At 49.1% G+C, this 26,232-nt stretch overlaps 1 protein-coding gene across 4 annotated transcripts; it reads right to left on the bottom strand.

Moving 5' to 3' along the window:
- Window positions 1-416: 416 nt before the first annotated feature.
- On the bottom strand, window positions 417-25,778 carry PVALEF (parvalbumin like EF-hand containing). Of its 4 annotated transcripts, none has more exons than XM_056861206.1 (6): window positions 25,707-25,778; window positions 25,036-25,124; window positions 10,542-10,654; window positions 7,345-7,480; window positions 3,986-4,101; window positions 417-946 (listed from the first exon to the last, which is right to left on the bottom strand). In XM_056861206.1, the coding sequence occupies exons 3-6, from the start codon at window positions 10,645-10,647 to the stop codon at window positions 900-902; spliced, it is 405 nt and encodes a 134-aa protein (XP_056717184.1). In that variant the 5' UTR covers window positions 10,648-10,654; window positions 25,036-25,124; window positions 25,707-25,778; the 3' UTR covers window positions 417-899. The 4 variants fall into 4 exon arrangements, with proteins under 4 accessions (XP_056717184.1, XP_056717200.1, XP_056717207.1 ...); XM_056861222.1 differs by having other exon boundaries at window positions 25,696-25,713; XM_056861229.1 differs by lacking the exon at window positions 25,036-25,124 and having other exon boundaries at window positions 25,696-25,776.
- Between the last annotated feature and the right edge of the window lie 454 nt (window positions 25,779-26,232).

Here is a 26,232-nt window from a genome sequence, read left to right as displayed (position 1 = left end):
GGCACCCTTTGCCACACAGAATAGACTTACTTTTTGGAGTTACACACACTTATTGCTATTCCCCCCCCCCATTTCTAGTATGCAAAACAGAGGATCAAATAAAGGACATAACAGCCAATGAAGTAACATAGGAGAGCAGCTTTATTTGCCTCCACCAGAACATGACAAAAGTAGATGATCCATTAAGCTTTCATGGCTCTCTTTTGGAAGGCTAGCAATGGGATGAGGAAAGAGAACACGGCTTTAAAGATGCACATATATGTATGTACATCACTGGTTTATTCTCATGTTCTGCCTAATGCAGGTGTGTAACTATTGGATATCATGCAATCAGACAACTAGACTCCCCTCTGGCAAAGGCAAGAGAATCGATGACAACATACACAAACTGACCTTGGGGGGAACAAAACCTGCAGCTGATGGGCAAGGGCTGAGGAGTGGGTTGCCACAAAGCCAAAGGGAGCTGGAGCCTCTGGTAACTATTTTCCTAAGGATTTGGAGAGTGAGATTTTACTCAGTGGAGTCTTCTACTGTTGAAGTGCATGCTGGGCCAGATAATAAGACTGGGAAATATTATATATATAAAACCTCAGAGAAATATTTCAAGGATATGAGGAATTTTGTAATGGACTGTCTCCCCGGTGAGGAGGGAAGCACAGAGAGAGCAGCACTGACTCACTCTGAAATCTTCCTGTCCTCAAGGGGGAAACCCTGACTCTGTGCACTGCGAATTCATCTTGGCAAGGCCTGGCTCAGCTGCAAATTTCCTCCCTCCCATCCTGCAAAGTAATATGGAGGGGGTCTTTCAAAAAGAACAGATAGATAGGCAAGCTCCAACACCCCCACCCTGCACAACACTCTGAGTAGGGAAAGTTGAAAGAGGCTCATCTGCTCCTCTTCTATTTTTTCTTCGGAACCTTCTCCTTTGTGATCAGGTCAGAAAACTCTGAAATGGAAAACAGAAATCAACTGGAGTAGGTGAGTTTGGTTCCAACAGGGACCATTTTCATTTTCTGTTTAATTCCCCCCCCCCTTTTTTTTTTTTGGAAACCAAGAGAAATTACAAAGGATACTTCACTATCTTTTAGGAATGCCTCCATTCCCACCCAAAGAGCCACAAGTCTCTACCCCAACCATGTCATGCTGACTAGTCCCAGTCCCAAGGAACCAACAATTTTCTTTCCAGACATCTGTGCTGCCTTGTTCCCCCATAAAAGCTTCAGTCAAGTGCTGTTGCTTCACAGAAACAGCCTATCTTTTGATGACAGTAATTTGTGTGGAACAGTTTTCAGTGGCTTCCAGCCGGTGGCTGCAATGTGTAAACCAGGGGTGTCAAACATAAGGCCCGAGGGCCAGGGCCACCCCTTTGAGAGCTCTTATCTGGCCTGGGAGCCATCTGAGGCAGCCCCCCCCCCAACTCTCAACCTGGGCTGGCAAGGCATGGCCCAGCCCCACCAAGTGACATTTATGTCATATCCGGCCCTTGTAACAATTGAGTTTGACACCCCTGGTGTAAACTCTCTGTAAACCAGTCTAGATGTTCACCACTACGTTGGGGGTTATTAAACTCTCTCCCAGAGTACTTCTCCTGTCTTACTGCTCCCCATCTTCGGAGAGGATATATGCTAGCCCGTTTTAATGTTCTCCCTTCTGCCATTCTGTTTGGGAGATACAAGAAAATTCCATACTCCACTAAAGTGTGTAACTGTGTTATGGGGGAGATAGAAAGTATTGACCATATTCTTTTGTACTGTCCATTTTATTGCGAAATTCGTGCTGCCCTTTTAGATCCTTTTCTATCAAACTATGCTAAGCAAGCCGACGATAGTAAGATTAACTTCTTGTTATCCTCCCAAAGTTCTGAGATTATTGAATCTGTAGCCAAATTTCTTGGTGATATAATTAAGAGGCGAGGTAAAATGATGTATAGTGGCTAGGTTTACTCTTTTTGATTGTCCTTGGTATGCCAATAAAGGTACTGAAACTGAAACTATAAACCAGTCTGGCACTCAGAGCTAACTGAGGCTTTGTTTGCTAAGTGTCTGCAAGTGGGCACATAGCCAGCGGATAACCCTGATGGAAAGCTGCGTGACACATCACTCTTCTGCTGAAAGCTATAGGTGCCTCTGTTGTATAAAATGTCCATTCAAGTCTTGTAAACAGACACAGTTGTGTCTAGTTTGGGGAATTCTAACCACCACCACTCCCAAGGCAGATAGTCACAGCAGTCTCTCCCTCGTACACCCATTCGGTCTGCATTTTCATACCTTCCTCTAAAACAGAGGTGTGCCCGTTTTTCAGCCTGAAGAGCACATCTGCATCTCTGGTCTTTTATGCATGGCTGTTTCCCTCACCGTCCCCCCTCCGACGACTACGAGTCTTTGTTTGGATTATGACTGCTGTTTCCAGCCATTAGAGGTCGCCTCGCTCTCTCCCAGGCCATGTCCGCACTGCGCGTTTGCAGCTCCGATTTCTGCGGGCTTTCCTTGCATGTTCGCACTTCATCTCAACCGAAGGATTCCAGAGACATCTCCAGAGCACAATTTCTCCGCGTTAAGAGCATCCGCTTATACGGCGAATTATACGTCTTCCTCACCCGGAGCCTTAAAGTGCGAACATGCAATCTGTGTTCAATCCACTTCCTGCTGTTAGCCCACCCCCCACTACCCCCGCCTCCCTAACTGACGCTGGACCAATCGCCGTCCTTGCTTCGAGCCCAGACTGGGCATGCGTGGGAGTGCACCGGTCTTCATTTGATCCAGCTTATCAAATGCAGCGGAGAAAGGCGGCACGGTGGGAACAGAAATTTAAAGTCGTGTTGGATGCCTGTGTACTGGACACGTTTAAATTGCGAGGTAAGTTGCTAGTGCGTTCACGGGCCCAGTTCCCCAGATTAGCATTCGCCGCTCATTAAGAGGCATGGGGAATCAAACCCTGCATTTTCAAATTCGAGATAAAACAGGTCTCTCAAAATGTGGGCAAAACCCCGGGGAAATGCAGGGGGAGAGCGAGGTGACCTCTGACTGTCAGAAACGGCATGCATAATCCAAACACAGACCCGAAGTTGTCGGAGGGGTGATGGCAAGTGAAACAGCCATGCATAAAAGACCTCTCTCTGCCCTCTTGTGGCCTTGGGACTGAATGACAGCTTTTCCTGTTTCCACTGCTGGCAGCCCAGGGTCACTTCTGGCTTGCCCATCATTACCTTTGAGCCAGGCAGCAGTGCTGGGGAGCTGCCATTGGGTGCTGCCTGCTGCAGGCAAAAACCCAGATGGGACCCTCTCTGCCACACTCCTGCTCATAATGGTCTTTGAGCTGCAGAACAATTTTTGGGCGGGGGGGTTGGGGAGGAGGATTGTCTCCCTTGCTGATATTTCCTGACAAATTGCTAAGCAACTCAAGAGCCACACGAAAAAGCTCCTCCAGGTTGTGTGTGGCCTTTGGGCTGTAATATGCCTGTTTCTGCTATGAAATAATGGAGACAGAAAGTCTGGCTTGGTGCCGCCTCCATGGCAACTGGCTATCCTTTAGGGCCAACCTATGAATGATTTTGAAATTTTGTGATTTAAAATCCAAGGGTAATTTGACCCTAATAAAGAGCTGGGGGAGATATGGATTAGAGTGACAGCACTATAAGGGTGTGCGTGTTTAGCACCTTCTCCTTCTGCAGTTTCCCAATTGGAAATGCTTTTTCTAGCTATTTTAAGTTCCACTGGGAAAAAAATGGGTATCCATCTTGTGTCTACCTTTCCACCTGTACGAGAACTAAAGGCAGCTCAGAAAACTGGCACATGGAGGAAGTGTTGGTCTTTCTTTGCCCAAGCACTGTAGTCCATACCCATCTACCCATCTCCCTCACACATACTCAAGGGTCACGTAAAATGCCTGGAACTCCAGTCACAGCACCCCAGTGTCACCTCCAGCTTGGCACTGAGGCTGGTGTCTGTTTCAGACAAACATTCCTCGTGGTACTTTCTCTGCCCACCTTGGAAATCGATCCGCCCGTCTCCGTCTGTATCAGCTGCTTGGATGATGGCTTCAGCCTCTTCATCTGATAAGGGCACTACGGGCATGTTGCTGGGCACTGTGGATAAGATGTACCTATGGGCAGGATGGGCAAAAATAAGCTAGCGAGAAGGGGAGTGTGTTACTCTTTAGCCCACAGTAGAAGCAAGATAGGCTTACAGCTTGACGCAACAGGCTGTTCTGCTAGGTGGGTGGGATGAAGCCACCTCAGTAAGCATTGCTCTCTGGGGATATCCCCTTTCTTCTTCCCAGGGTATAGGGGGTTGCAGCAGCAAGGGGGAAAGATTAATGGCTAGGGTTGCTCCAGGTGGTGGCTAGAGATATCCAGGAGCTACAACTGGTCTCCAGACAACAGAGATCAGTTCCCCCGGAGAAAATGGCTGCCTTGGAAGGTGGACTCTATGGCATTATACCCCTCTGAGGTCCCTCCTCAAATCCTGCTCTCCCCAGGCTCCGCCCCCCAAATTTCCAGGAATTTCCCAACACACAGCTGGCAACCCTAATTAATGGCTGACATTATGATGCACTCTTTTTACTCAGTGCTTTTAAAAATATTTTACGGGATTTGCTGTTTGTTCACTCTTTGGAGTTTTAAATGTATTTTATGGCTTTATTACAGTAGTTAAGATGGAACTGTCTCAAGAGAGCATTTTCCAAAGAGCTGTGATTTAAAAAAATAAAGGGCTGCAGCTGAGGAGGCGTGCCAGAGCTTGGGCCTGTAGTGAGATGATCTGATGCAATGAAGGTCAGGGCTCCTTCTGTATTTTCTGTACAATTATTCCTCCTAAGCGCCCTGCTCTCTTTTGCCTCTGGTCACGCCCCAACCAGATAGGTAAGATCTCCGGGCTCTAACTGAACTGGACTTTTGGGATCAAACCCCCTTGATTTTGAAAGTAAGAAAAAGGGCAGAAGAGAAATGGGGTGCAAGTCTACAGGAGGCTGAGGTCCTCCGTTAGACAAAGGGAATCTGCAGTGTATTTTCTCTAAAGGGGCTGAGGAATTGGCTGGAAGTTCCTCCTCAAGAACTGTTGAAGCGAACCAAACATCTCTGCCATCCTAAACAGGAACAAGGGCTGTGTGCATAACAAGCTATACTGGCTTTAAAGAGTCTTTCCTCTGTGAAAGAGTTATTGCTTTGGAGAAAGTAAATAGGGTCTACAGGGTGCGTATCAGAGCTAGGGAGGATGTAGTAACTGCAGGGATCAATGTTTATGGTGGGAAGGATTAGTGAGGATGGAGTGATGCTAAAAAGAATGTCAGAAAGTGACTACTGGGGCATTTTTCACGGTAGATTTTGCTTCTCTTTTGCCACGGACCAAAAAAACCCCCGATTTAAATGTTTTTTTTCATGGCCACGATTTATCCCCGTCAATCTCGATGCAGTTTTGGTTTTTCATGGGAACAAAGCACACTGTATTTGACAACGGTTTGGTCTGTCCCTTTTGCAGGAGGCCTCCCCTTCCAACAAGCTCATTGTTTATGCGTGCCCCCAACTCCGACCCAACTCCGCCCAGCAGAGTACCTTGTGCGGTTCACCAGCCCCAGCGCAAAAAACAAGAACCAATCCCTCTGGTCTCCTCCATTTTTCTTCCACCCTCGCTCTGTTCTGCTTTTGGAACAGTCAGATTCCAAATTGGGGGGGGGGGGCAAGGCAGCGCTTTCCTCAAAGCTTCCCTCTATTTTCTATAGGTGTGGAACCCATTGCCCTTTAATGACAGACAGGATTGGGGGGGGGGGGGCAGGAATTGCATCCATGTGCCCAGAGAAGTGTTTAGCTGAAAGTGGGAATGGCGGGGCGGGGAGAGGAAAGAAGGCCCCTGGCTTGCGCACCGGCCCTGATACGGCCACAGTGCATCGTGTGAGAGAGGAGGGCTCCTGGCTTGCGCGCCGGCCCCTATCCAGCCAGTGTGCATGGCGGGGGGGGGGAAGAGGAAAGAAGGCCCCTGGCTTGCACGCCGGCCCCTATCCAGCCAGTGTGCATGGGGGGGGGGAGAGGAAAGAAGGCCCCTGGCTTGCGCGCCGGCCCTGATCCGGCCAGTGTGCATGGCGGGGGGGAAGAGGAAAGAAGGCCCCTGGCTTGCGCGCCGGCCCTGATCCGGCCACAGTGCATCGTGAGAGAGAGGAGGGCTCCTGGCTTGCGCGCTGGCCCCTATCCAGCCAGTGTGCATGGCGGGGGGGAGAGGAAAGAAGGCCCCTGGCTTGTGCACCGGCCCTGATCCGGCCCCAGTGCATCGAGGGAGAGGAGGGAGACCCAGAGCAGACTGGCCACCCCTCTTCAGAAGAGTGATGGGAGGGAGTTTTGCCTTGGGTTTTCCGCTCTCAGGATGCACATTTTTCCCATCCGAATTCTCAAAAATCCCCCCTCCCCGCTGGGTCAGAGGGGCCAACAGCCCCTTCCCTTGAACATCCCCCCCACGGGTCCAGCTGCCCTAGACCGAGCTGCCACCACCCCCACCCCCAGTGCGCGAGGAGCACATGGCATGGCCCCGCCAGTCTCCCCCTGGAGCCGTCTGTCCGACGTCCCCCTGGGCTTGGAGGTGTGGGCCCAGCTCCAAGGCCCATCCCGGGCGAGGGGTCGGGAAGGCGTGCCGCCTGCCCACCCACCAGCCTCCGGGACGGAGGGAGAGAAGTGCCAGGACTCTAGGCAGGCAGGCAGCAAAAGGGGCAGTATTCTTGCCCGAGCGCGAAACTCCCCCAGCCAATCGCTATTCTTGGGGGAGGAGAAAGTAGACGTCACGGGCAGGGGCAGCAGAACCGAAGCAAACAATTCTTCATGGGCCTCTGAGCCACAAAACACGCACCAACTAGAAAGAACGGCTCAAAAGTGGTTTCATTTGCCTCGGTTATAACGCGGCTTTTATTGCTCAATACGGGAAAATCCGGATCTGCAATGAATAACCCAAAATTTGCACCGACGCAAATCAGATTCAAAACCACTGCAAAGCTCCGTGAAAAATGCCCAGAAGTACTGGTTCCTTTGAATGCCCATGGGAAGGACCATCAGAAAGCATTAAAACACACATGAGGCATAAGTGGGAACGCAATGGTTATAAAGGGATTGTTAATTGTCCGCCTCTACATGCTGTCAGTCCCAAGAGAAGGAGGTATATTTCCAGTTCAACATTTCAGGACCTCAAGCAAGCTGTTCCCAGTCTAGATACCTCAGATCCTTTTCAGTTTGGACTTAACAGTGAATATGCAGGCCCATGAAGAGCTATCCCAAACCATTTCTCTGTGTGAAGGACGCATGCAGATCTGCCCCTTTGCTGACCACCTTCTGAGTGGCACAGTGAGTGACTTAGGGCAAAGTTATTTTACTTGATTTCATTCCATTCGATGAAGCCACTGCCATCCTTGTCGAGCAACTGGAAAGCCTTTTTCAAGTGCACTTCCCGCTCATCTGATGTCAGAAACTTCTGCATATACTCGAAGAATTTGGCATAGTTGAATGAAGCTGCAACAGAGAATGTGGCCTCTATTTGAAAAACGACTCTGTTAAAGTGAAGTGGATTTTGGTTACAGGGCTTTAAACATAGGCTTGCCAACCTCCAGGTACCAGCTGGAGATCCCCTGCTATTACAACTGATCTCCAGCTGATAGAGATCAGTTCACCTGGAGAAAATGGCCACTTTGGCAATTGGACTCTATGGCATTGAAGCCCCTCCCCTCCCTAAACCATGCCCTTCTCAGGCTCCACCCCTAAAGCCTCCCGCCAGTGGCAAAGAGGGACCTGGCAACCCTATTTATAGAAGACCAGAGGGTCTCATTTTCCATACAAAAATTAACTGTAAGGGCCACTTGACACATTGTTCAGGGTTGAACCTGGATTTACTACCAAATGTACAAACAAAGAGGGTGTTTGCAAACATGTGGTTACCATAGTCACATATTACATTTTCTGAGGAAAACTTACAAATTACACAAAATGGTGTGCAACAATCTTGAGGGGAAAGGTGTTGCCTCGAGTGATAAGTACAGGTAAGTTTTTAACTCTCCTCTGGTCATTTTTTTTGCTTGAAACTACTTCTAAGCTGCCCCTGCCAGGAAGGGGTTTCAAGCGTAAGCAAACATGCTTGAAGTCCTGTGAGGAAAAAACAACGTGGAGGGGGTCGATTTGAGGCACAAAAATGGCTGGTGAGTAGAGTTGCCAACCTCCAGGTAATAGCTGGAGATCTCCTGCTATTGAAACTGATCTCCAGCCTATAGAGATCAGATCACCTGGAGAAAAATGGCCGCTTTGGCCATTGGACTCTATGGCACTGAAGTCCCTCCCCTCCCCAAACCTTGCCCTCCTCAGGCTCCGCCCCCAAAACCTTCCGCCGGTGGCAAAGAGGGACCTGGCAACCCTACTGATGAGGCAAGGATTAAATATTCCCTCTCCCACCCACCTCTTTTCTGCTCACAATACGTCCCCGCAAAAAGTCCTTTTCTCTAGAAAAATAGGACTTGAGGCTGCATTACACTCATTCATACATAATCTGTAGATTTTCCCATTAGATAGCCACTTGCAATATCTTGAGTGTATGCCTAAAAGATGTAATTTGTCTCCATACGTCTCTGTTCACGTATGGAGTTATTATGGAATTCCCCATTTCTCCTGAAGTTCTCCCTTTAATATGATTTTAGTTCACTTTAGGCACTAGGATGTTATTTTCCCACTAAATGTACTTCTTGCCCTACAAGAAGAAGAGCTGGTTTTTATACCCTGATTTTCTCTACCTTTAAGGAGTCTCAAACTGGCTTACAATTGCCTTCCCTTTCCCTCCCCACAACAGGCACCTTGTGGGGTAGGTGGGACTAAGAAAGTTCTAACAGAGCAGTGACTAGTCCAAGGTCACCCAGCAGGCTTCATGTGGAGGAGTGGGGAAACAAACCCGGTTCACCAGATTAGAGTCCACCGCTCTTAACCACTACACCATGCTGGCTCTCAAGCAACCCCTTAAGGCATATTTTTTCTCACCATTAATATGTGTTGAAGGAAGCTGCAAACAGATACACAATAACTTTTTATGGTTTTGGAGCCATAGGGAATATTGCCTTGGAGAAGAGGATTTGTTGGATTAAAAGGCCATTGAAATCCTTCCGACCTCTAAATTGTGAGAGATCTCACAGAAACAAATATTGCCATTGGCCAAGGGAAGGTGACTAACTTCTAAAGCCTTTGTGAAAAGGCATAGGCTTGCTTAGAATCCCTCATTCCATACATGTGTGCTGAATGTGGTTTTGCAGTAGCAGTTTCAGTATGAACCCTGGCCCACCCCCCTTGTGAGTGAAGGTGAATGGCTGTAGACAAGCATCACCCACCCCAAGCGTCAGCAGACACTATGGAAATCTTCTTTGGGGTTTCACATCACTATTTGTTCTTAATCACATGCCATGTATTGAGTGTTGCCTCAGTCACCTTCCCCTCCTGAACAAGTTCATACAAAGGGAAGGGGCTGTGGCTCAAGTGGTAGAGCATCTGTATGGCATGCAGAAGGTCCCAGGTTCAATCCATGGCATCTCCAGTTAAAGGGACTAGGCAAGTAGGTGATGTGAAAGACCCTGGAGAGCTGCTGCTGGTCTGAGTAGACAATACTGATTTTGATGGACCAAGGGTCTGGTTCAGTATAAGGCAGCTTCATGTGTTCAAGTTTTAAATTCTCAGTTGCTTTTGAGGAGATGCCATGTTTGTTTTATGATCATTGAGGAAACATCTGTGGACCAAGGTACCATGGCTGAGATTCCAGACATGTAATTTGGTCTTCAAAAGCAGACATGATAGACAATCTAAATTATGACTGTGGTGCTAGGAAAGGGAGATTCTAGTTTCCCTCCTGTATGGTTTCCCTGATCAGAAATGGCCTCCTTGGGCTGGTTTGAGCCCCACTTGGGGGAAAAGCAGGGCTTAAAGAAAAGGTCGGAGGGGATTTCCAATATAGCAGACACCATGGGGAGGGGGAGGGATAAGCCCTTCCTTCCTCAGTACCACAGTCCCAATCCAGATTGGGTACCCCTGCATGCTTTTAAAGGCCTAATTAATCATTTGGTGTTCCAATATCTGAATTTGAGCATCCCAGTTTGGCCCTAGATTTGAAGAAGCGACAAGGGAGACCTACCATGCAGGGCATGTGGCACCTCTTCATGAAAATAAATGTGGGGTAAAAGACAATTGTGTGGCCTTTTGTGTGCAGTCTAAACAAAATAATCAGCTATGTGGTTAAAATTCCATAGTCTAGCAATGGGCGAACCACCCAGGCATCTCAACACACATTCAGACAATTTGGACTAGTATAAAGATGCACATTCAGGATTGCTTGATGTAGATTAATTACCTCTTCGTATTCATTATTTACACTTGGGAGTGCTAAAAGATAATTGTGTCCACTCTTTGAATGAAGGCTCCTGATAGAGGTTGTTCTAAATGACTGTGTGGCCCAGGGACGCTGGTTTCTCCTGATGAACTCTGGGGTATGTATTCACCTAACCCTTAATCTATTACACATAGTTCACATTCTGTTCCTTCCCTCCCTTACCATGATGCCGCATTTCTGGAGGCAGCAGGTCAAGATCCTTGTCTGTCAGGGATGCTCCCATGGCCAAGGCCATCTTCTTGACTTGGCAAGCAAAATCGTCCTCCATGCTGCCACTGTAGTGGAAATGGAAAGTGAATGTAGGAAACTGTAGTTATGTCACAATCCCTTTGAAAAACTGCCTTCCTCTAAGCATATCTACATAAAAACTAAGAAGAAAGATAGCAGCAAAAGGACCAGCCACTGAACAGCAGCAGTAGCTGAGTCTTGAGATTGCTTTAAGACCATAATGATATGGGAGTGCTCATAACAAGTACTTCAAGTGTCCAAAGCATTTCACTTATAAAGAACTCTTTTACCACATCACTGTAAAACATGCCAATATTAGTGTCCCCATAATTCAGATAATGCACTGAGGCGAAGGCAACCTAGAGAACTGGTGGCTATGATGATTTTAAGTTGAATGTTTACTTTTAACTGGTTTTTGTTGCTGCCTGGGAGATTTGTATTGAAAGATGGGATGTAAATATTTTAATCAATAAATCAGAGGCTGTATACAGCCATCATTCCAGAAGATTCTTTATGGCAAAGAAATGTGCAAAACTAAAATAGGATCTCAATAGGTTTAGACTCATAAACTATTCAAAGCTACTGTATTGTGGGAGTAGAGTCCCAAAGCAAAATCCAGTCATAGCAAGGAACACCTGAGAAGGGGGCTGAAGGAGAGACTGAACTTCAAACTAGAGGTACCCCTGGCACATGTATTATCTAGCTTTTTTAAATTTAAGCCCAAATTAGCCCTTTTGAACTTCTGCCTGTCAGGCAACTTTTAAAAGCACAGAAAGTAGATGTAAGACAAAACATAGCAAAAGAAAAAGGACTCAAACACCCTATCAAAGCTGTGACCCTACTTGGGGAAGGTTGACCTATATTTTGAAAGGCACTGGAAGAGATTTGTTGTTTGTGTTTTGGCAATAAATGGACTTAGTTAATTTTTCTTTATAAAATTAGTTTACTGTGGGAAAGGGGACTTTCTTCCCCCACTAGAGGCAGTTGCATTTAAACAACAAAGTCAGCTTTTCTGAGCGTTTTGCTCATGTTTTCTGGATGCTGGCTAAACAGCATCTAGAAAATGTGGGGGAAATGCGTGGGGAGAGCAAGGCAATCTCTGAAGGTTGGAAAATGCATGCATAATCAAAACAAAGCCCTGAAGTTGTGGGTGGGGGGGGTGACCACAAGGGAAACAGCCATGCATAAAAGGCCTCTGTCAGAAGGCCCAATGGATGTCTCAACATTCTTGTTGTGTGTGTAAAGTGCCGTCAAGTCACAGCTGACTTATGGTGACCCCATAAGGGTTTTCAAGGCAAGAGATGTTTCAGACGTAGTTTGCCACTGCCTGCCTCCGCGTGGGCTGAGAGAGTTCTGAGAGAACTGTGACTGGCCCAAGGTCACCCAACAGGCTTCATGTGGAGGAGTGGGGAATCGAACCCGGTTCTCCAGATTAGAGTCTGCCGCTCGGAACCATTATACCACGCTGGCTCTATATAATTCTTGTTCCACCTTGCTTTTGGTCGGCATGATCGGTTTCTTACTGGTTTTATTGGTTTTCATATCAGGCTGAACTGATTACTGCCATCTGATATTATTTTATGTTTTACGTTGCCAACTGCTTTATGAACCACTGTTAAAAAGCAGTATACAAATCTGTAAACAAAGTCCAAGCAACAGCCAGCTATGCATGGTGCTGACGTTGGCCGCCATGATGTCGTAAAAAAACCCTAACCCTCCCTAACCTGCAGCAGTTTTGCACTCTTAAAAAGTTCCCTTTTGAAGCTAATGAAGTAATGAATAAATATATAGATATTCATGCAGGGCTTTAAAGCCCCCTTTTTAAAACTGCTTGTCTGAAGCAATGCTGCAAAGGAAAGTCTGACAGCTGTGCCAGCATTTGATTCCCCAGTATTTACATCTGTCATTTCATTTGTGAAGCCAGGAGGAAGCAGACCTGTGCAGTGTGGCTGAGGAATGTTCCGTGAGGTGTCTTTTTATGTTACATTTGTCTTCACCCTAAGCGATTCCATAGCGAGAGGCTGCAGAGAAGACTGAGGCCTGAAGAACAGCCATCCGTGTACATGTGTGTGAGTTGGGAGCCAGTGATTTGCAGAACTATGGCAGAACAAACTTTTGAAAAGCCACCCACAAAACCTCCTTTAAAGGGAAAAAAAAGGGGGACCTGAATAAACAGGTCCCACCCTTGTGGACTTACCGGGCTGGAGACAAGGGGAGGGGAGTTGATCTCGCTGGGTGGGGCTGCTGCCGCTCGCGAGGCCAAGCTGGCCTCACGGTTTCTCCCCCCCCTTTTTTCCAATGCGGGGGGGGGGGTCCTGACGTCACCCCCCGCGCCTTTTTAAGCCGGCGCAGCCCAGCTGCCGTCCTCTTGCGACGGGACAGCGAGGGCGAGGAGAGCAGCTGGGAACGCTGGGCTCAGGACCACGTGGCTGTGCGGAGGATCGAGAGGAGCTCTGGAAGCGCAAGTAGCAGGCTCTTAACTTTCCTTGTGGTGGCTAATTTTCTTCCTACCCCCCCTCCCCCGCGACCTCCATTCTTCCTGGCAACGGCGGCAAGGTTAGCTGGCAACACGCTAGCCCGCCTCCCCTCTCCTCCCTCACTCGGTTTGGGGCTTTGGACCTTTTGCAGCGGCGGCTGCAACCCGCCCCTCCCCCGTATCTCCCCACGCTCGGCTTGGGGATTTTGCTTCCGCCTTGCGGCGGCAGCTCTATAGCAGCAGGACTTCTCCTTGGGGGCAATTGTTGGCGCCGGTCGGGGCCCCCGCACCCCCCCCGCCTTCTTTCCTGGCGCACGGCAGCGCGTGGGGTCGTTTTTCAGTTCGGCTTACACTGCCGGGGCAGGGGCTTCAATTGCTACCCCCCCCACGTTTTGGGTGGTTCCGGGGAAGGACGGTCGCTTTGGGGTGGATTTTCTGCTTGGCGTGCGGAAGGTCCCTGGTTTCCATCTCCAGTTAAAGGAACCTGGCAAGTAGCAATGGGAGAGACCTCTGCCTGAGACCCTGGAGAGCCGCTGCAAGTCAGAGTAGTCAATACTGACTTTAAACCATTCCCTGCAGTCCTGGACACGCGGTGGGGTTTTTTTTTTTTTTTTTTTTTTTTTTTTTTTTTTTTTTTTGTTTTTCCTGTAATTTCCCAGGCGGCTTCACCAGCGGGCGCAGGCAGCCTCACAGGCACCCTGCCCCACACACCCTCTAAGACTCGCTGGGAACAGCCGCCCATTTGTAAACGCGGTTAATAAAAAAAAAAAAAAAAAAAAAAACAGAGCGTGCTTTCTGGGGGTTTTGTTTCGCTTGTGGATTCTGGTGGCTATTGACCATGCGGTAACCCCCCCCCCCCGCCTCCCTAATTTGTGCTACCTTGTGGCTATTTTCTTTTCCCAGTTTTGGGGGGTTTCGTTCTGTTGGTGATATATTAATTGTTGTTGTTTACAGGGCATTTACCTGGGAGTAGTTCATTCTGGTGCTAATTAATTGAGGGTGTATAGTAATAAATTGAGTTTAATTGATTCCACTTTCACTAATTCAACGTCAGTGTATTCTCACCTCTGTTAATCGATTGGGATCGGGGGGGTAATTGCTTCAGCTGTAAGTGGTGCCTGGTGGTTTTGCCTGGGTTCATTAAGGGGCAAGGCTTTGGATACAGTTCCTGGTTGGACCTCTTACTACTGCTATTCCCATGCCTCCTAAGCGGGCTGGGGCGCCTAAGCGCAAGGCCACTGCCGATAAGGGGATGGGCAAGGCCTTTCCAACGGCCAAAAAGGCGAAGCCGGGGGCAGCCAAGGCTTCAGCGCGTTCATCGCGGGGGTCAGCATTACCAAAAGCCCCGGCTAGGCCTGCCTCTAAGGTTAATAGGGTTCAGGCTCCTGCCAGGCCTGATAAGCCAGCTTCAGCTGGGCGGGGACGGGTCCCCGTAGCCAAAGCCGCAGCCCCCACGATGGCAACCCAAGCTGGGCTCCAGTCACCGGATATTCTGGTGGGTTTAACTGACACTGTGGCCCGCTTGGTTGAGAGGATGGACAGGTGGGAGGCCCCCCATGGGTCGCAGGGGCCGGTGGTTTCCATACCAATGGATCCCCCTACCACGAGCACGCGGGCTCCTAGGACCAGGGCCGGGCCAGGACAACAAGACCTGTCCTCCAGCTCATCTGATGAACCTACGGCTCATGCAGTGGGGACATCGGAGGTTGCGACGAGGAGGAAGGCGACGGCGTAGACCTCGACGGACCAGGGACCTGTCCACGGATGAATCCTCCACGGGTGAGTCTTCCTCTGATGATTACTCCGCACATACGGGGGGTTGTTATTGGGTGTCGGGTGCACGGGTCCCAGGGCTCCCCAGGTGGGTGATTAGGAGGCGTAAGTTAGCCCAAGAGGTTTCCCCGGCAACAGGGTGGGTCCCGGATGCCCCGTCCGGCCCGGGACGGACCCTCCCTGCCTACTTGGATGCGGAAGACCCCCCTGGCATTCACCTAGCCAGGAAAGTTCGAGAGAGAATTTTAGACGGCTACTACGTAAATGTCTTTTCGTTGCTTAAGCCGGAATCTGATGACGGGCAGGAGGGACCTCGCTCCAGTAAGCACCGGGGCAAACCAGAATGTGCGGAGCGTACCTTGCTTAACTGGATGGCAGGGTACGCGGTGTTTAGGGGGGTAGTGGAAGCGGCTTTTCCGGAAAGAGCTTGGCACTTAAACAACCACATGTCCAACGTGCTGACGGCAGTGGACGTGGCTGGTGAGGTGGCTGCTTTCAAGTATGATGAAGCATTTCGGAAGAGGGCTTCACATAGCCAGCATACTAGGTGGGATCTAGTAAATGACAAGTTGTGGATCCGCTTGGTAGGGCCCAAGAGGGGTAGACCTGAGGGCCGGAGGCCGGCCAGGGTTGGTTTTAGGGGGGACTCCAACAGGAAGGTATGTTGGGAGTTTAATCAAGGGCGGTGCAATCGGACCCGTTGCAAATACGGTCACGATTGTGAGGTTTGCTTTGGGCCCCATCCCAGGCTTTCCTGCCCCCGGGACCGGAATACCCCGCAGCCCTTTCGCCGTGCCCGCCCCCTCCCAGGTGCCGTCAGGAAGGAGGGCGGTACCAGCGCCGCCGCAGCAGATAACTCTGGCGCAAGTAAATAGTGCCGCCAGGAGTGGCAGTCTCTTGCCACTCTCCCCTTCCCCCGTTCGTCTCCTCCCTTTGAGGAAATGGCTTGCGCTGTACCCTGCCCGGAAGGCGGCTAAGTTCTTATTAGAAGGTTTTTCCTCAGGCTTTAGGATCCCCTTTCATGGCCCGCGCACCCCTTTTGACGCACCCAACTTGCGCTCGGCTCGGGAATTACCGGCCGTGGTCGCTGCTAAAGTAAAGAAAGAGTGCGACGCGGGCAGGGTGGCTGGCCCCTTTTCGGGCCCCCCATTTGACAATCTCAGGGTGTCACCCATAGGTGTTGTTCCCAAGAAAACCCCGGGAGATTATAGGTTGATCCACCATCTCTCATACCCTAGAGGCTCTTCAGTGAATGATGCCATCCCCCCTGAATACTGCACGGTACGATACGCGTCATTCGATCATGCCGTGCGGATAGTTCAGATGTGTGGCCGGGGGGCTCTTATGGCAAAATGCGACATTAAGTCCGCATTCCGGCTGCTACCAGTACACCCGAGGGACCACTGCCTACTGGGTTTTAAGCTTGACGGGGCTTGGTACGTGGATAAGGCGATGCCAATGGGCTGCTCAGTTTCCTGTGCTGCTTTTGAGGCGTTTAGCACGTTCCTTGAATGGGTCTTTAAGATACGGGCGGGCTCCCCCTGGGTGACTCATTACCTGGATGATTTCCTTTTCGCCGGGCCACGTCAGGGTACTGACTGTGCAGACAGCCTGAAACTTTTCCGGGACCTCACAGGGGAGCTGGGGGTCCCTTTGGCTCCCGAGAAAACGGAGGGTCCCACCACAAAATTGGTGTACTTGGGCATTCTCTTAGATTCGGTGGCGGGTACTTCCAGCCTGCCAGAGGAGAAATTGGCCGCACTTCGGGCGCTCATCTCCTTGGCTCTAGCTAGGAGAAAATGCACTTTGCGGGAGATACAGGTTCTTTTGGGTCACCTTAACTTCGCCTGTAGGGTAGTTCGTCCGGGCCGGGCATTTTGCGCCAGGCTCGCCAGGGCCACAGCAGGGGTTAAGTCCCCACATCATCGTATCAGGGTGACCAAGGGCATGAAGGCGGACCTCCAGGTTTGGCAGTCATTCCTTGCGAACTACAATGGTATATCTCTATGGCAGTCCCCCCAGGAGGTCAGTCCTTCTTTGCAGGTTCACTCAGACGCAGCGGGCAGCACAGGTTTCGGCGTTTACTTCAATGGGCGATGGTGTGCGCAGCGATGGCCTCAGCATTGGGAGGATTCAGGGATATTACGGGACCTCACTTTTTTAGAACTTTTCCCAATATTAGTGGCTGTCGCCATTTGGGGTCCTTCCCTGGCTGATTCCAGGGTCCTCTTCTGGTGCGATAATCAGGCTGTCGTTCGGGTGATTAATCGTCAGTCCTCACGCTCTGAGCGGGTGATGCGCCTGGTGCGCAGGTTTGTTTTAACCTGTCTTACACACAATGTCTCCTTTTCTGCCAAGTATATCCCAGGCGTTAATAACGAGGTCGCAGATGCCTTATCTCGCTTTCAGGAGGGGAGATTCCGGACGTTGGCACCGGAGGCGAACCACGACCCGGATCCGTTCCCGGCCGAGCTGTGGGCACTTGGAGGGATATAATTTTGCAGGGGGTATTTAATTCCATCTCATCTGCTACTCTGAGGGCATATTCGGGGGCCTTCGATAAGGTAATGCTTTTTGATTTGAGTATTGGGGGCGATGGCACCTTGCCTTTGGCGCAGGACACGATCCTTCAGTACCTGGCTGGGATGAGACTACGGGGCCTGGCTCCCAAGACGATGTCTCTGCACATGGCTGCCGTGGCCTTCTTTAGTAAGGCATATGGCCACGAGGATCCCTGCCGTGGATTTGCCATACAGCGTGCCATAAAGGGATGGAAGAGGATCTCCCCTCGTCCTCCGGACGCCAGGCGCCCTATTACATTCTCTGTCCTCAGCCAACTGACTGCACTCCTCCCTTCCTTATGTCACTCTAAATTTGAGGCAAAATTGTTCGCCACGGCCTTTGTATTGTCCTTTTACGGGGCTTTTCGCTGCAGTGAGATCGTCCCGGGCTCTGCCCAGGATGGCTCCGGTCGTGCCATAGAGATGGGGGACGTTACGGTCCATGAATCTTCCCTTACCATCACGTTGAGGTGGTCTAAGACCGACCAGTCCGGCCGCGGAGCCACGGTGGTGCTTCATGCGGTGAAAGGTCGGCCGTGCTGCCCGGTGGCCACGCTACGGTCTTACCTAAAGGTTCGCCCTTCAGTCGCCGGCCCCCTTTTATTACATGCAGATGGTGCTTTTCTGACCAGGTACCAATTCATGGCAGTGCTACGAGCTTGTCTCAGGTCGGCGGGCTTGCCCCCTAAGGAGTTTGGTACGCATTCCTTCCGGATTGGAGCGGCATCCTACGCCGCCGATTGCGGTTTGTCACCTGAGGTCATTCGCTCGATTGGTCGGTGGAAGTCTGGTGCGTTTCGCACCTACCTCCGTAAGTGATGTGCCTGTAATTTTGTCCTGGCAATGGTCTTTGTATTTCCTTCCTCTTTAGGGCATCGGAAGGTGGTGTGGATCCTGGGCCACAGCATTGTGCACTGGGCTGGCTGCTATGCTAAGTCCTCAGGATGGGGCGGAGCGCTGGGACTGCAGGAGTTTGTGACCATGCATTGGATCGGCCGCCGAGGGATGCGCTGGGAATCCTTTTCGTCGGCTGTGCGATTGAACATGGACCGTTTTGGCGTTCCGGACGCCATAGTGGTGCAGTTGGGGGAGAACGATCTGCCGGGACGGAACGGGCTGGATCTGCGGTCTTCGATTATACGGGACGTTGGGGACTTACATGCGGAGTGGCCGGGCATAAAGCTGTTTTGGTCTGAGTTGTTGGAGCGGCGCGTGTGGCGCGGCGCGGCTGAGCCGGACAGAGTGGACTTTGCCAGGAAGAAGGTGTGCCGTACAGTGGGCCGTTTCGTTGAGTCGCTAGGCGGCATCGTGATTCGACACGAGGAGATATCATTCAGGTTGCGGGAGCTGTATCGCCCAGATGGTGTGCACCTGTCCGAGTGGGGTCAGGATCTGTGGTTGCATGAGGTTCGGGGCTCGCTACTTTGTTGGTCACAGCAGTAGGAGCGTTGGCGGGAGCAGGGCGGTAGTCCCTGCTCTTTGGCGGTTTTTTCCATGGGGTCTGATCCAAGAAGGGAAAAGGGGCTTTTCCTTCCCGTTTATGGGGACCCCCATAAGGGGTCTTGGGATGGAGTACAGCAACGATGCCCAGGTAAGGGGCCTGCAGTGGGTACTCCAATCCCAAGTGGCACTTGCTCCACACAGAGATGTCCGTCCTGGTGGGGCCTCATAAGTGCTACTCCGGTGTGGTGCCCACTGGTGGTTGGGCTGTTTATCGATGCTTTCGATACGTGTATCAAGTTACAGGGTGGTGACTTGATATCTTGGATCCGCCCCCATGTTTTTCCGCCAATGCTCCATTCTGTTGTGATCAATAAAAAACTGTGGCCATTTACACCCAAAGAGCATGTGTATGTGTGTTTACTTAAAGTATCTCTCCTTCCCTTGGAGCCGCTGGCCCGTGGGTCCACAAAAAAGGGGGACCTGAATAAACAGGTCCCACCCTTGTGGACTTACCGGGCTGGAGACAAGGGGAGGGGAGTTGATCTCGCTGGGTGGGGCTGCTGCCGCTCGCGAGGCCAAGCTGGCCTCACGGTTTCTCCCCCCCCTTTTTTCCAATGCGGGGGGGGGGGTCCTGACGTCACCCCCCGCGCCTTTTTAAGCCGGCGCAGCCCAGCTGCCGTCCTCTTGCGACGGGACAGCGAGGTCACCCGCCCACCCTCCCTGTGTTTTGTTATGTTGTTCTTTCTTCGTCACAGTTTGTTCTGGCGGTTTTTTCCATGGGGTCTGATCCAAGAAGGGAAAAGGGGCTTTTCCTTCCCGTTTATGGGGACCCCCATAAGGGGTCTTGGGATGGAGTACAGCAACGATGCCCAGGTAAGGGGCCTGCAGTGGGTACTCCAATCCCAAGTGGCACTTGCTCCACACAGAGATGTCCGTCCTGGTGGGGCCTCATAAGTGCTACTCCGGTGTGGTGCCCACTGGTGGTTGGGCTGTTTATCGATGCTTTCGATACGTGTATCAAGTTACAGGGTGGTGACTTGATATCTTGGATCCGCCCCCATGTTTTTCCGCCAATGCTCCATTCTGTTGTGATCAATAAAAAACTGTGGCCATTTACACCCAAAGAGCATGTGTATGTGTGTTTACTTAAAGTATCTCTCCTTCCCTTGGAGCCGCTGGCCCGTGGGTCCACAAACACAAGGCATATTTGTTAGGCATAGGTAACAGAAAAGCAGGACTATATTGGGTAAATATGTACAATCTTTGATTTAAATATGCTATTACTACTAAATAGAGAAGGAAGACAAGACTGGATAAATTTGCAGCAGAACAGATTTTTGTATAAAACAGTCAGGAAATTTTCCTTCATGCAAGAACAAACAGGCAACTGAATGCAAAAGTTGGAGAAATTATGCCATTTCTGCCACTGGCAGTTGTCATGGACAATCAGAGTCAAGTCACTTTTCTTTATGTGTGTGTTAGACTAAACTGTAGTTAGGGAAACTTTCAGAGCTTTTTCTGCATCCCCCTGGCAAGTCACAAAGCTTCTCAGCTTCTCCCCCTACAAGAACAGGAGTGCTGACCGAGTGTCCATCTCCTAAACCATTTGCCTTGCATCTGGAGAGGCATCTAGTGGAGGATATTCGTGCCCCTACTGCTGAATTCAGTACCATGTCCTTTGCGGAGATTATCTTCTGTTTAATACAAGGGAAGGAAGCTTTCGGCTGCCCACTAAAACCACAGGCAGATTTCAAATTCCAGTAAATCCTGTTGCACTGAGCTGGCTGCTCATCCTGCCAATCAAGTCACCCAGCTTCATTCTCTTTGGCTCTTGCCCTCGTCACTGGCAGGCAAGTGTCTGCCAGCTGAGCTTAACTCCTGGGTGAGTCAGCCCCACTTCCCAACCCGGGCATTGTGCACTCCATTTGACAACAACGGCAAGATTTGAGATTACAAAGGAACGTGAGGGATGAAAGGGGAGGCTGGGGGGTGCATTCACTGATCGGCAAGGCCAGCGCCCAGTTCAGTTGCAGGACCTGGAATCCAAGCAGTCATGATGATAGGAAGCCCCTTTGTCCTCCATGCAGCTTGTAGACTAGCCATAGCAAAGGCTGCTTACAATTAAGGGCAGACATCCTTCAAGTCCCTCCACCCTCAGTTTCTGGGGTCCTGGCTTTGGGAAGCCACATCAAGGCACCTCTATCCTTGCATTACATCGTCCCCAAAGCTATTAATAACCCTGAATTTTCAGCTTGTTTACCATTTCGCAAAGCAGTTAAACCAGTGTACTTGGGTTTAGGCTGTGACTTTGCAAGCAATGCATTTTTATTGTTAGTGCATTTTTTTTGTCAAATGCAAATTTGGTGTTCACACTGAAGACACATACATAAGTACAAAATGTAAAGCATATGAATTTTTAATTCCAACAGTAAGTTCTTAAAATGTGGCAGTTTAGTTTGAATTATATATTGTGTACACCTTGTATTTAAGAGCCTCGTGGCGCAGAGCGTTAAGCTGCAGTACTGCAGTCAAAAGCTCTGCTCACGACCTGAGTTCGATCCCGACGGAAGTCAGTTCAGGTAGCCGGCTCAAGGTTGACTCAGCCTTCCATCCTTCCGAGGTCGGTAAAATGAGTACCCAGCTTGCTGGGGGTAAAGGGAAGATGACTGGGGAAGACATTGGCAAACCACCCCGCAAACAAAGTCTGCCTTGGAAACGTCGGGATGTGACGTAACCCCATGGGTCAGGAATGGCCCAGTGCTTGCACAGGGGACCTTTACATTTTTTACACCTTGTATTTATTGTTTATTTATTCAGGGCATTTATATGCTGCCTCTCCAGAGTCCTGCTGTTTTCCCATGAACTGATGTGGGCTCAAAGACTGACATTACTAATCACCATTTTTGTGGCTAGTGAAACATGGCATCTGAGGGTGTGGCTTCTCTTGAGTTAGAAATAGTGAGTGAGATATTTCTAAGACTGTAAAAATATTTCATCATGTATGATATGGGTTCATATGATGCAGAAATTTCATATCTTCTTTATGTATCTCTTATGAAAGCACTGAAAACAGACTTAATGCCCCATAAGCACGCCTCATGAGTAGAACTGTAGGCTTCTTTTCTACTGGCAGGATCTCCAGGAACCAAATAAAATTATGCTCAATTCTCAAGCTGCCAGTTGGCTATGACTACCATAAATCACTGTCGATCAGTTTTACATGAAAGTATATCAGATAAACCAAGCTGTACATGTCAGGGAAAACACTGAATGGTCTTTGATACTTAGATACTAGATTTGCATGCTAATGCCAGGCCTCAACTGAGCTCTCTTGAATGCAGAGAAAAAGTATAGCCATCCCTGAAGATGCGCCCCCCTTTTTATATAGGTCATTTATGCATGGTCGCTTTAACCTCCTTTATTCCCCATTTCAGCCAGGATCAAAATAACCTGGGTTGGGGGAAACTGTATGCATTGGCTGGAATGATAAGGGATGAAACTCTGTGCTAATGGAGGCATGAATACAGAAAAGCAGTCTCCCAAGCTCAAATCAAGTCCCACCCCTTTAAATGCTGCTCTATAATTGGCTGACTTCACAGTACTCACCCTGAGAGAACACTTCCTTCCTCCCAGACCCAACTGCCACATAAAAAAGCATTTCAAGAACAAAAACTGGAACAATCTGAAAGAAGGGGTGGTGGTGGAGAAATCCAAGCCTAGTTTTAAAAAAGCCTTTCTTTTGCTCAGAAAGAGCTCCAAGGTAGCAGGAAGCACTTGGATCCCTGCCTCTTTACACACTGCTTCGTGATAGGCTGTGAGAGAAGCCAATCTTCTGTGCTTCCCCTGTTTGGCTATCTGCATGCTGCCTGGAAGAGGGGTTTGGAAAAGGATGGGGCGAAGCTCAACCCGAGAACAGAGTATGCATGCTTTGTGACTCCGGAATGAGCCAGGATGAACTGCTTAATTCGGGCCAGAAGAGGAATGGGAAAAGCTGGGTTCGTTTTGCGTTGAAACAGCGTTGAGCTTCCAAGGAATGAGGTAACGTGCATACTGAAAAATTTGATCCTGGCTGAAACAGGGAATAAAGGAGGGTAAAACGACCATGCATAAATGACCATAGAATTAGCTCTTTTATAGCCAATCACAATTCATTATCAACTGGCAAGCCTGTCCCTAACATTTCCTGTTCCTAGCTGCAGGGCTATTCATAAAACTTTTCAAATCCACACCTTCAAGAGCTTGCTAAACAAATGGAATTCTGCCACATTATGTAGTATAAAGGAGCTTTTGGAGCAGACCTTTGTAGTACCACTTTCTTTGCCTTCTCATCACAATCCTGTGATTGGGGAACTTATTTTTCATATAGTCCATCAGGTTCTTCGGCATGCATAGGGTTGCAGGTCCCCCTTGGCCACGGGCAGGGGACAGGGGCCACGCAAACGCTTCTTTGGAGCGCTGAACGTTTTAATACTACTAGGACATGAGGAACTGTTTTCCTGTAGCAGCAGGTAACTTGCTATATCTACAAGAAAGGGAGCATGCACCTAGCTGAAGCTTCCAAAGGGGGAAACAATGAATCACAGTCGGTGACAAAACTTGGCAACCAAGCTCCTCTGAAGTGGTGGCAATGTCCTTGTGTTGTGAGGGTGTCCATGAGAGTAGTGACCGCCAATGGTTTGGTTTAATGGTGACCTTTCTTATTGAAGGATGGGCATCTGTGGGAAACTTGCTACATCCAAAGGTTGCTCAAATCCCCTAAGACCTAACTAAATCCCTGAAATGTGGTGCTTCAGGACAGTGCAATAATCAGAAAACAAAAGGATAAACAACTCTCTATCACTTATTGCCCTTCAGCAGCTCTGTTCTAACTAATCTTTTCTGGGATGAACATACTCCAGGTGTTGAACAAGCAAGGAACAGAGATGAGGCAACAAAGGCTTTGCAACTAAAAGCAAACTCCAAATTCTTGTAGTTTCCTGTAGCTACCGGTTATGTATTTCGGGTTGTCCACCTGAGCATCCATGAAACAGTTCAGTAATCCTGGCCTAGCAGGTAACTGTGTTGACCTCACACCTCCTTCAACTCCTCTACTTCCCTACTCCACTAGGTAAGGGGAAAGGCCTTCCATGGCCAAATTTTAGTCCTCTCTACCTTTTAGCTCAAGAAAGTGTTTCTGGGCACCTGCTATTCCTGTAAGCAAGGAGGTTGTTTATTTCTTGGCTGTTGCTCTGAAGAAAACCACCCCTCCCACACACTCCATGACCCCTCAGTTCTTTCCTCTCAGGGACTCTTAGATTCACAACGCAATGTCTTGTGATGTGAGCGAGCTCTAGGATTACACTCAACCTAAATAACTTAGTTTTCCCAACGGACCTCTGTTCTGTCAGACTCAATACAGCCAACATTTGGGAAAGACGAGCGTGATTCTTTTCCCCTTGACTTCTGAGAACTCAGAGGGAAAATATATGAAGTATCTGCCCTGGCAATAATTTTGCTGCCCAGTTAATAGAAAAGTGGTGGCAGCAGGATGCTGGTATCCTTCTGGTATAATGCAAGTTTCCCTTCCTTCCCAATATGCGGACCAAAATCAGCACTTGGTGCTGGTTGCAAAGCTGTCTGGCACTGTCCAAGTTGTGTTTCATGTTGTCTATAATTACCCTGTGATGTTGTTCCCTCTGTATCTGCCGTACTCCCTCACCTCTGCTAAGGGCCCTCCTATGCTCATTTATTTTCCTACCTATTCCAGGGTTTATAGGCTTGAGTGATATTTATCTTTCATGGTAGGACAACGAACCCCTCTTGCCTGAACTGGATGAGGGGCTTGCTGGACGCATGGAGCTGCAGGGCCCACACTGTGGATTAACTGTACCCTGTAATAGCCATATCACTTTGGAAGCTTCTTCATCAACCAATTTAACTATCATCAACATTTTACACTTTGCTATTATGTGTGTGTGTGTGTGTGTGTGTGTGTGTGTTAGCAATGACATGTTTGTCACAACGCTCTGCTTTCCTTCAGAGGCAATTTCTTTCTCCTTATAAAATTAAATCCCACTCCCTAAGCCCTCAGCCGCATTGACTGGTCCTGTGCCTTAGCTAAAAGGTGGCAGTTAGTAAACTGTTGACACTAAATAACCATGCGAAGGTAAAACCCAAAATAAAAGTCATGTCATACCTTTTATTAGGACCAACCAAGAAGATGCAAAACAGTGAGCAGGCTTTTGAACAGCAGCAGGAGGAGCAGGCTAGAGCAAAGGGGCAGACCTGGAGCCATGAACCCATGTTTATAATTGAAAAGACAACAAACCCCATTCTGTTGTTCCCTTCCTCTGCTCCATACTAAAACACCAGAAACACAAATATTTGCCACTACTTCCCTCTTGCCAACCCTTTCTATAACAATGTCACCACAAATACGACACCTTTCAACCTAAACAGCAATAGAAGCTTGATTTCTGATGCCTGAAACACCTAGGACTGTTAACTCCTTGGTGGGCTGACTTTAATACAGTCCTGCCTTCGCATTTGGATTTTATATGTAGTACAATGAAGCCATAGGTTAAAGTATTATATACTTCACTAGCTGCCAAGAGCTTTGTCAGCCAACAGGACACCACTGTGATGAAGCTGGAACCCCTTAACTAGCTTACTAACTCTTCAGATTTTCTCCCCTGCAGAGCTAAAAAGATTGCCTCCCCAAATTTCAGTCATTTTCCCTTTTATTGATACTAATGAGCTTCCGAGTATGACCCTCAGGCTGTTTGTTCTTTAACTATTTTTCTTGTAGCAACTATAGTAACAAATGAGTTTTCCCAGGCATTGCATATATCCATACCAAGTATTTACCTGATGTAGACTTTCTCAGCCAGAGTCTTGGCAGGTCCCTTTTGAAAATCTAAATCATGTCCCTGGCTTTTTATAGGGACAGGTCCCTTTGCTGAGCTTTGCTATTTATGGAGAGATGCACCTGTCAGAGATGCATCCTTCATTTCCCCAGGGCCCTTTCAAGACATTAATGGATAATTTTAGTGGGTTGTGGTATTATCAATTGCAAGTGAACACTCAGCGTCAGATATCATACAGGTCAGGATGAAAGCTATAGAATATGCACCCCCCCCCCAAAAAAAAAAACACAACCACACAAACAAACAAGTTTACCACTATGCAGCCGAACTATCTCTTGCTCAAGATGTGAGCTGGGATGAGGAAGAACTGAAGGGAGGCCTGGAGAGGGAGATTTAAGGGTGGGATTTCCAAATTTATTCCCTCTCCTCCTGCAGTTCCTCATGAGCTCCCACCCTATCAGTATAAAGAAGCTAGCCCCATTATGGCAACAAAGCTATGCGGCTCACAAACAAGGTAACGGTACTTC

Source organism: Euleptes europaea, chromosome 1 (assembly GCF_029931775.1).
Source record: "Euleptes europaea isolate rEulEur1 chromosome 1, rEulEur1.hap1, whole genome shotgun sequence".
NCBI lineage: Eukaryota > Metazoa > Chordata > Lepidosauria > Squamata > Sphaerodactylidae > Euleptes > Euleptes europaea.
The sequence above is the reverse complement of the archived record's forward strand: the minus strand, read 5'-3'. Positions and strand labels throughout refer to the sequence as shown.

Coding starts and splice junctions, on each gene's coding strand:
- PVALEF (XM_056861206.1), bottom strand. CDS start 10,647: ATGGAGGACGATTTTGCTTGCCAAGTCAAGAAGATGGCCTTGGCCATG. Junction 4,102..7,344: donor ATCGAATGGAATGAAATCAA/GTAAAATAACTT, acceptor TCCTGCCCATAG/GTACATCTTATCCACAGTGC. Junction 947..3,985: donor CGGGCGGATCGATTTCCAAG/GTGGGCAGAGAA, acceptor TTTCCATTTCAG/AGTTTTCTGACCTGATCACA.